Here is a 10,202-nt window from a genome sequence, read left to right on the forward strand (position 1 = left end):
AGGACTGAACATCTGGCAGAACTGCCAGATGCTTATGCAGAAGGACAGAGCAGAAATCTGACCCTTCAAAGTACTGACTGACAAACCCATCTCCAGGCCCTCCTAAAGAAAAGCCAAAATTCGAGGAACCCTTACTTTGTCCCAAGAAAAACCTTTTGAATTACACTAATGAAGGCATTTACACCATACCCTATGGTAAATTCTGCGAGTAACCGGTTTACGAACCTGAAGCATATTATCTATGACTTTCTCAAAGAAGCCACGTCTAGTCAAACTTAGACGTTCAATCTCCAAGCAGTCAGCTTCAGAGAAACCAGATTTGCATAAAGAAAGGGACCCTGAAGTAGAAGGTCTTTCCTGAAAGGTAACCTCCACGGCAGAAGAGATGACACCGTCACCAGATCCGCGAACCAGATTCTGCAAGGCCATGCAGGAGCTATTAGAATCACAGAAGCTCTCTCCTGTTTGATGCAAGCAATTACTTGTGGAAGCAACGCAAACGGAGGAAATGGGTACGCTAGATTGAAGCTCCAAGGAACCGCTAGAGCATCTACCAGAATGGCTTGAGGATCTCTTGACCTTGAAGCGTACTTTGGAAGCTTGGCGTTTTGACGATACGCTATCAGATCGACTCCGGAATCCCCCCACCTGAGAGTTATTGTGAAAACCTCTGGGTGGAGAGCCCACTCTCCGGGAAAAAAAAAAGTCTGCCTGCTTAGAAAATCGGCCTCCCAGTTGTCCACCCCTGGTATGTGGATGGCAGAGAGATGGCATTTGTGAGACTCCGCCCACTGGAGAATGCGAGACACCTCCTTCATTGCCAAGGAACGCTGAGTTCCTCCCTGGTGATTGATGTAGGCCACTGAGGTGATGCTGTCTGACTGAAATCTGATAAATTGGACCATAGCTAGTTGAGGCCAAGCTATTAAAGCATAGAAAATTGCTCTCAAGATGTTTATTGGAAAAAACGACTCCTTTGGAGTCCACAGACCCTGTGTCTTTAAGAAATCCCAAACTGTTCCCCAGCTTAACAGGCTGGCATCTGTGGTCACAATTACCCAGGAAGGCCTCAGGAAGCACGTGCCCCGAGACAGGCGGTCCTGTGAAACCCACTGAGAGTGAGACTCTTGTTGGGGAATCCAAAATGATCTTCTGCGAGAGATCTGAGTGGTCCCCATTCCATTGACTGAGCATGCATAGCTGCAGAGGTCTCAGATGGAACCGAGCAAAAGAAATGATGTCCATGGTGGCAACCATCAGTCCAATCACCTCCATGCATTGAGCCACAGATGGACGAATAGACTGGAGAGACAGGCAAGAAACATGAAGCTTGGATTTTCTGACGTCCGTCAGAAAGATCTTCATGGACAGGGAATCTATGATTTTTCCCAAGAAACAAACCCTTGTATCTGGAATAAGGGAACTCTTTCCCAGATTTAATTTTCCACCCGTGGGAATGTAGAATAGTCAACAAGATCTCGGTATGAGATCTTGCTAGATGAAAAGATGGCGCTTGAACTAGAATGTCGTCTAGATAAGGCGCCACAGCAATACCCTGGGACCTCACCACTGCCAGAAGGCCCCCCAGAACCTTTGTAAAAATTCTGGGAGCTGTAGCAAGGCCAAAAGGAAGGGCAACAAACTAGAAATGTTTGTCCAGGAAGGCAAACCTTAGATACTGGTAATGATCCCTGTGAATGGGAACATTAAGATACGCGTCCTTTAGATCTATGGTCATCATGAACTGACCCTTTTGGAACAAAGGAAGAATAGAACAGATGGTCTCCATCTTGAAGGACAGAACCCTGAGGAATTGATTGAGACACTTTAAGTCCAGAATGGGACAAACAGTGCCCTCCTTCTTGGGAACTACAAATAGATTTGAAAAGAATCCTTGACCCTGTTCCTCTAGAGGAACTGGAACAATTACTCTCAGGGATGATAGGTCCTTTATGCAATTTAAGAAGGCCTCTCTATCTGATTCGCAGATAACCTTGACAGGTGGAACCTGCCCCTGGGAGGACAAGATTTGAATGCAATTCTGTAACCGTGGGATACTATATCTATGGCCCAAGGATCTGGAACATTGCGTATCCAAGCCTGCTGACAAAAAAAAGAAAGCCTGCCCCCCACGTGATCCATTACAGGATCGGGGGAGGCCCCTTCATGTTGATTTAGAATCAACGGAAGGCTTCTTAGCTTGCTTCCCCCTATCCCAAGGCTGACTGGACCTCCAAGAAGACTTGGATTGATCCGACGAGGAAGAGGAAGACTTCTGTCCCTTAAAGTTATGAAAATTAGAATTCTGGTGACCCTTAGGTCTATTCTTTTTATCCTTAGGTAGGAAAGAACCCTTTCCACCTGTAATGTCAGAAAAAAATTCTGCCAGACCTGGTCCAAACATGGTATTACCTTTATAAGGCAGAGATTGAAGCTTAGACTTGGATGTAACATCTGCAGACCAAGATTTTAACCAGAGAGCTCTGCGAGCTAAAACAGTAAAACCAGAAATCTTACCACCCAACCTAAGAACTTGCATGTTGGCATCAGAAAAAAAGGTATTTGCTAGCTTGAGAGCCTTGATCCTGTCTTGGATCTCCTCTATAGTAGTCTCTTCTAGGATAAGATTAGATAAATAATCGCACTAATAAGATGCTGCCCCAGCAACTGTAGCAATACTAGCAACAGGTTGCTACTGTAATCCCTGATGAACGTGCATCTTCAAAAAAGCCTCAAGCTTCTTATCCATGGGATATTTGAAAGAACAACTATCTTCAATAGGATTAGTAGTTCTCTTAGCCAGAGTAGAGATAGCTCCCTCTACCCCAGGGACCCCCCTTCCGACACAAGTCACGAATAGAGTAAGCAACAGGAAACATATTTTTAAAAACAGGGGACGGGGAAAAAGGAATCCCTGGTGTATCCCATTCCTGAGTTATAATATCTGCCATACGGTCTGGAACTAGAAATACTTCCACAGATGAGGGTACATCATATACCCTATTAAGCTTACTAGACCTCTTTGGATTCTCCGCAACAGATTCAGATTCTTCCAAAGTAGCAAGAACCTCCTTCAATAGAACTCGGTGTTCTAACTTAAATCTGAAATTTATCTCCTCTGAATCTGCAGAATTTGTCACTACAGTATCAGAATCTGACAATTCCCCCTCAGAAGCCACTGAAGAATCATCCTCATCAGATAATTGAGACAAACTGACTAACGCAGCTTTATCAGAAACCTTTTGGAAAAGCTGATAAAGCTGCAGAAACAGCCGACGTAATCTGCACAGCGACATCCACAGTTAAAAAAACACCCCCAGGAGGTTGAGAGGAACTGCAGGGCACTGCATGTGAAGCTTGAGGGATAAGCTAAGGCTAGGATAACACTATCCTGAGAGACAGGAAGCTCAGGGAGAGGCATCTTATCTTTAAACTTTAAAGTTTTATTTAAACATGAAGAGCAAAACTGTACAGGAGGCATTATCTTAGCCTCCAAACACAATAAGCATTTTTCAAATGAATCAACTTAAGTAATAGTGTCCATAATTGGGCATCAGTTCACAATTAACAAAACAAATTAAATGCCAAATTAAGTTTATTTATATGAAGCAATAAAACATAAATAAGCTCTGCTGAGGTCTTTCCCCTCCAGAAGTTGCTATCCCACTAGCACAGAAAACCGGACACACCTGGTAGCAAAAAAACACCTCCTTGTTACCAGAACAGGCCAAATTCACTTGCCACTGTAGATAGAAGAAAATACAGCCTCCACACTCGCTGCGGCAAACTCCGATCTGAACAGAGAAGCCGGAAACCGGAAGTGCTGAACAAAAACAGCGCGAAAACAAACAGTAGCACAGCAAAAGTGATTGGGCTAATAAGCTGAGCTGAAAAGTGTTTGCGACAAGTAAGAAGAAAAACAAACACCTGTCATACACTCTCCCATCTCTGAGCCCCCAATAAAAAAATGATGCCTCTTTCACATAAAAGCAGTGCTCCTAAAACAGATTTAAGTGCTTTCCACAAGGATTTAACCCCTATAGTGCCGGTACCCTCAAACCTAGAAGGAAAAGCACTTACCTGTGGATCCTGCTCTGTCAGGAAGGGGCTGTTTTCTGAGGTGTGGCAAGCTTCACTATATATACCAGGGACCTATAGAAAAGAAGGAACAGAGTAACTAACTGTGGATTTCTATAATAGGGGTAGAAATAATGTTAGAAGTTTAAGCAAAGACTACCTCGCCATCTTCTAACTGCTAATAGCACTACTAAAGAGATTGACATGGACACAACATAGCTCCAATCCTTGCTTGCAGGGAAAAGTACCCATTAAAAGGATTCAAATCTTCAGACACCATCTTCGCCATCCTCCTGTGATCAAGGCAAAGAGAATGACTGGGGGTTATGGGTAAGGAAAGTGATAATTAACAGCTCTGCTAGGGTGCTCTTTGCCTCCTCCTGCTGGCCAGGAGTGAATATCCCACTAGTAATTAGAATGTTTTGTGGACTCTCCATGCCATAGGAAAGAAAACAATTTATGTAAGAACTTACCTGATAAATTCATTTATTTCATATTGGCAAGAGTCCATGAGCTAGTGACGTATGGGATATACAATCCTGCCAGGAGGGGCAAAGTTTCCCAAACCTCAAAATGCCTATAAATACACCCCTCACCACACCTACAATTCAGTTTAACGAATAGTCAAGTAGTGGAGTGATAGAAAAAGGAGTAAAAAAGAGGAACTGGAAATATAATTGTGCTTTTATACAAAAAATCATAACCAACAGAAAAAAGGGTGGGCCTCATGGACACTTGTCAATATGAAAGAAATTAATTTATCAGGTAAGTTCTTACATAAATTATGTTTTCTTTCATGTAATTGGCAAGAGTCCATGAGCTAGTGACGTATGGGATAGAAATACCCAAGATGTCGACAGAAGAGTCACTAGAAAGGGAGGGATAAAATAAAAAACAAAATTTATGCTTACCTGATACATTTATTTCTATCTTGACACAATGAGTCCACGGATCATCTAATTACTATTGGAAATATCACTCCTGCCCAGCAGGAGGCGGCAAAGAGCACCACAGCAAAGCTGCTAAATATCACCTCCCTTCCCTCCAACCCCCCAGTCATTCGACCGAAGCAAAGGAGAGAAATTAAGTAACAAGGTGCTGTGGTGTCTGAAGTTTATAACATACCAACAAACCCTGTCCAAAAAGAAGCAGGGCGTGCCGTGGACTCATCGTGTCAAGAAATAAATAAATTTATCAGGTAAGCATAAATTTTGTTTTCTTTCTAATGACACGATGAGTCCACAAATCATCTAATTACTATTGGGAATCAATACCCAAGCTAGAGTACACAGTTGATAAGGGAGGGACAAGACCGGAAACCTAAACGGAAGGCACCACTGCTTCAAGAACCTTTCTCCCAAAAGAGGCCTCAGCCGAGGTAAAAGTGACAAATTTATAGAATTTTGAAAAAGCGTGGAGAGGACAAATTTGCAGCCTTGCAAATCTATTCCACAGAAGCTTCATTTTTGAATGCCCAGGAAGAGGAAACAGCCCTTGTAGAATGAGCCGTAACTCTCTCAGGAGGCTCCTGTCCAGCAGTTTCATAGGCAAAGCGAATGATACTCTTCAGCCACAAAGAAAGAGAAGTAGCCGTAGCATTCTGCCCCTTTCCTTTTCCCAGAGAAAACCACAAACAGAGCAGAAGACTGACAAATATCCTTAGTCGCCTGTAAATAGAATTTTAATGCACGCACCACATCCAGATTTTTTTTTATTACAATATCGTTTTTTGATCTTTTAAACTGGACTGGATTGTATGAGATACATACAGGACTCGTAAAGGTTGTTTTATGTGCATTTCTGATACCTCATATTAAATTGAGGTTACCTTTGTGAGTGAGATTTTTCCACTTTTGTTATAGCAATTTTCATTAAGAACAATATTACGCTATGTTTGCTTTGTTGTTTTTTATAATCCCTTTCTATGTGAGAGTTTAAAACTCCACCGGAGGAACAGAGAGATTAAACTGCATATGAAAATTTCAGACAACAAAAGAGACAGGACCGCCTGCTGATCCAACGCTACACGGATCCTTGGTGACTGTGATTACATCCCCCTGTCGGTCCAACACTTACCTCATATGATTGAGGTTGTTTGATGTAAGTAGATTGATTGCCCCACTTGGGATTTCCTACATTCATTGTAAAACTTGTCTGTACATCAATTGGATTATTTTGGATTTATGCCTATTCCATATCTTAAGAGTAAAATAGTACTAGTATAGTAATAGTCTCGCTACATTTGCAATCTGTGGCATATGATTCTTTATATCAATAGGACCGGATTTTGTTGGTACTATTGATGCTGCAATTTTGGTGTTTCTATATTTCATCTGAAACTGTGTATTCTCTATTTACATTTGTGGACCAACAGTATTATAACATCATTATTACTTAGAATTATATTACCGTTGCTTTCAGTTCAGCGCTGAGAAGGTTTCTAATATTTACCTATAAAAATGTTTTTTATATATATATATATATATATATATATATATATATATATATATATATATATATATATATATATATATATATATATATATATACACACACACACACACACACACACACACATACACACATACATAAACAATAAACAAAGGCTATAGACTCTAAATGTTAAAAGATAATACTTAGGCAGACAGCCAAACAAGTACTGAAACACATCAGCATAGGTTATGGAATAGGAGTATATTGTAGACCCATAAAAGGAGGCAAAAGACAAGTCCCCGGACCAACTATTGAAGGTCTGTTACAGATTTCCCATGAGGCAAAAAAGGAGCCACAAACCATACCCCATATACGTCCCTCTGACAAGCACTGTACTCTGAGGGGAAACCAGGCCTCAATAAAGACTGAAAACACCTCTCTGAAGAATCAAATGCACATCTTTATTCTTCAACCACCTCCAGCAGATGCAAAGTAAAGACTGAGGTATATGTGAGGTGGGAGGGGTTTTATAGAGCTCTTGGGCTTTGGGAATCTTTGCCTCCTCCTAGTGGTAAGGAAGACTAATTCCCAGAAGTAACGGATCGTTGACTCTCACCACCTGTATGAAAGAGAGAGCAATCAAGATGTTAATGAATTTTAAAAAGTTTGTTCGCTCTGATAGTATGTTGTAAGACTTGCCCTTTGGAAATACTAAAAGCAGGAGGTGGTGTGTCTGTTGCACAATAGCCACAGTGAAGTTTATCAAATCCAAATTACATTCAAAATGAGTTTGTGATTAAAAATATCTAGCATTGTGATTATATGGCTTTGATATTACCTACACTTAGGAGTTTAAGCAATGTGCCAAGAATATATGCTCGTACCTTGTTCATCACCAGTATACTAGGGATATGTGAATACTGAAACAGGCATTTAAGTACTTCAAAGCTCAAAGAACTTCTTGTCCAGATGTCAGAAACATCCACCAGAACCAAAACTGAAACACAAAAACGACAGATTAGTCAGTAAAGCTTGTAGGGAAGATTCTGCACTAACACCTTGTTAACAACTTATCATTTATTAGCCTGACTATCCTGATTTTAAACATTTAAACTGATCTTGTCAACATCTATTTTAGATACTTAAAGGGACAGTCTAGGCCAAAATAAACTTTCATGATTCAGATAGAGCATGTAATTTTAAACAATTTTCCAATTTACTTTTATCACCAATTTTGTTTTGTTCTCTTGGTATTCTTAGTTGAAAGCTTAACCTAGGAGGTTCATATGCTAATTTCTTAGACCTTGAAGGCCACCTCTTTTCAGATTGCATTTTAACAGTTTTTCACCACTAGAGGGTGTTAGTTCATGTATTTCATAAAGATTACACTGTGCTCGTGCACGTGAAGTTATCTGGGAGCAGGCACTGATTGGCTAGACTGCAAGTCTGTCAAAAGAACTTAAAAAAGGGCCAGTTTGCAGAGGATTAGATACAAGATAATCACAGAGGTTAAAAGTATATTTTTATAACTGTTGGTTATGCAAAACTGGGGAATGGGTAATAAAGGGATTATCTATCTTTTAAAACAATAAAAATTCTGGTGTAGACTGTCCCTTTAACTGTCAAGGGGGATTTCATCACTACACTTAAATTATTTATTGCCACTTTTGTTTTTTCTTGTGTAACAAATGTCAGGTTATAAACCAACAGAGGTACCAGCAAAGAGATGAGAGCAGGGGAGGTTAACTACTGGTAACAACATATACAGCCTTACGAAAAACATACATAGTACTTCAAATATTTAGTTTCAACAGGGTTTTCCTTTATTATAGTGTATTGCAATTAAAAGGACACTCAAGTTAAAAACGTTTTTTTTTTTTTTTAATTTACTGTTTTTATTGTATTTTCAAACAGGTGTACAGAAATCGCATTTATACATACATTTTCCAAAAACAACAAAAGGCAACCAGACTGTATGCAAAGGATTGTACATTAAAACATCGGCATTCAAAGGATCAAAAGTCACCACAAAGTTCTAAACGTCTATGACGTAGGATCAGTAGGAAAAATATTACGTGTAGCCACATCAATTTACATAAATCTAGTAAGCACAGTCATTTTTGTACTTTAACAACGAATAAACAGTGCTAATTTTCCTCTTCTCAAACTTAACAAAACAGTATCATTATGTAACATATCTTAATATTTATTAAAGATCGATTGTGAGCTATGACTTCCTCTGTTCCCGTAAGTATAAAATATCTGCAATAAAGTCTTGTTTGCCTATGAAGGTATAGTGATTTTTTTTTTTTCTAAAGATAAAACATGATCTACCTCTCTTAAACACATTGAAAAATTGGGGGTTTGATTTTTCTTCCAAAATCTAGGTATTAAGCATACATTGAAATATTTTTTTCCGGTATATGCAGGGAATAGGAGGGGCATTATTTAATAAAACTATAGTAGGAGATAGCGCAACCGATACTCCTAATGTTGTATTGATGCATTTAGCTATTTCTTTCCAGTAGGTTTGTAGGAGAGGACAGGACCACCAAATGTGGGATAGGCTGCCTGTTCCCCCACAATGTCTCTAGCACAAGGAGGAGGAGTTTGGGAAGATACTATGAAGACTGTGTGGAGTTAAATACTATCTAGAAAGCATCTTATAATTTCCAATTTACTTCCATTATCAAATTTTGCAGACTTTTTATATACACACAGGGTATATGTATACTAGTCTGTGATTGGCTGTCAGTCACAAGTCACAGGGGGCCGAAAAATGTGGGAAAAAATAAATGTCAGAAAAAAATAATCTACTACTTATTTTAAATTCAGAGTAGGTGTTAAATCATTGTCTTTTTATTATGCACTTGTTAATTATGCAGTTCTACTACACTGAGTGATTTGCATAGCCTGGTTCCATCTCTAACAATTCACAACATTTCACAAATTAGTTTAATCCCATTGTCTGCTGGAAGGGGAGCCAACCTTCTGCACATATTACAGCTTCACTGGTAATCAAGGGGTTAAATGCCTTTGTCCAATCCCATATGTACAGTAATACTCAGTAATAATTGTTATTAAGCAAATACCCTTCCAGAAAATATATATATATATGCTGGAATATAGATCTGTTTATCATGTATAAAAAATGGAAATACTTTAAAACAAATTTTGTTTAACTAGATGCTAGTAGCAGGTTAGTACGCATTGGAGAAAGATATGTCAGCTCATCTGTAGTTTGAGCAGACAGAGCAAAAATGTTGCCCAATCTGTGCACCACAAGAGGAAGGCATTCACATAGTCAGTCCAGCTTTAAAATAAAGCCAAGGAATACAGACATGTATGTGACAAGGTAGTTTACTGACTGACTAATTCCCATGTGCATGGTTACTGGGGCAATAGAATACAAAACCACTGCTCCACATTTTCATTCATTCTGCACATTATAACACAACCCCCCTGCTGATATGGTATTTATTTTCAAGGAATGATATTTAAGTTTTTTCCATAGCTCAGCTTGCCTCCAGCTTTGCAGATATGCTGGTCCAATTCACAATAACTTTTTATATCCTGAATGCAGTGCTGCATTATTTATTACTTGATTCTTTTTATTTAGCCCAGACTGAATATAGGAGTTACACTAATAAGGGGCATACCACAGTGGACAAATAAAGGCAATACTACTACCT

The 10,202-nt window shown here is 39.4% G+C and overlaps 1 protein-coding gene across 1 annotated transcript in view; it reads right to left on the reverse strand.

The window, feature by feature from the left end:
• ERAL1 (Era like 12S mitochondrial rRNA chaperone 1) overlaps nt 1-10,202 on the reverse strand; it is a 165,961-nt gene that overhangs the window by 77,308 nt on the left and 78,451 nt on the right. Inside the window, exon 7 of the mRNA XM_053706185.1 lies at nt 7,395-7,507. Within this exon, the coding sequence (XP_053562160.1) occupies nt 7,395-7,507 (113 nt within the window). The remainder of the gene's footprint in view (nt 1-7,394; nt 7,508-10,202) is intronic.

The sequence above is a fragment of the Bombina bombina genome, chromosome 3 (assembly GCF_027579735.1).
Source record: "Bombina bombina isolate aBomBom1 chromosome 3, aBomBom1.pri, whole genome shotgun sequence".
NCBI lineage: Eukaryota > Metazoa > Chordata > Amphibia > Anura > Bombinatoridae > Bombina > Bombina bombina.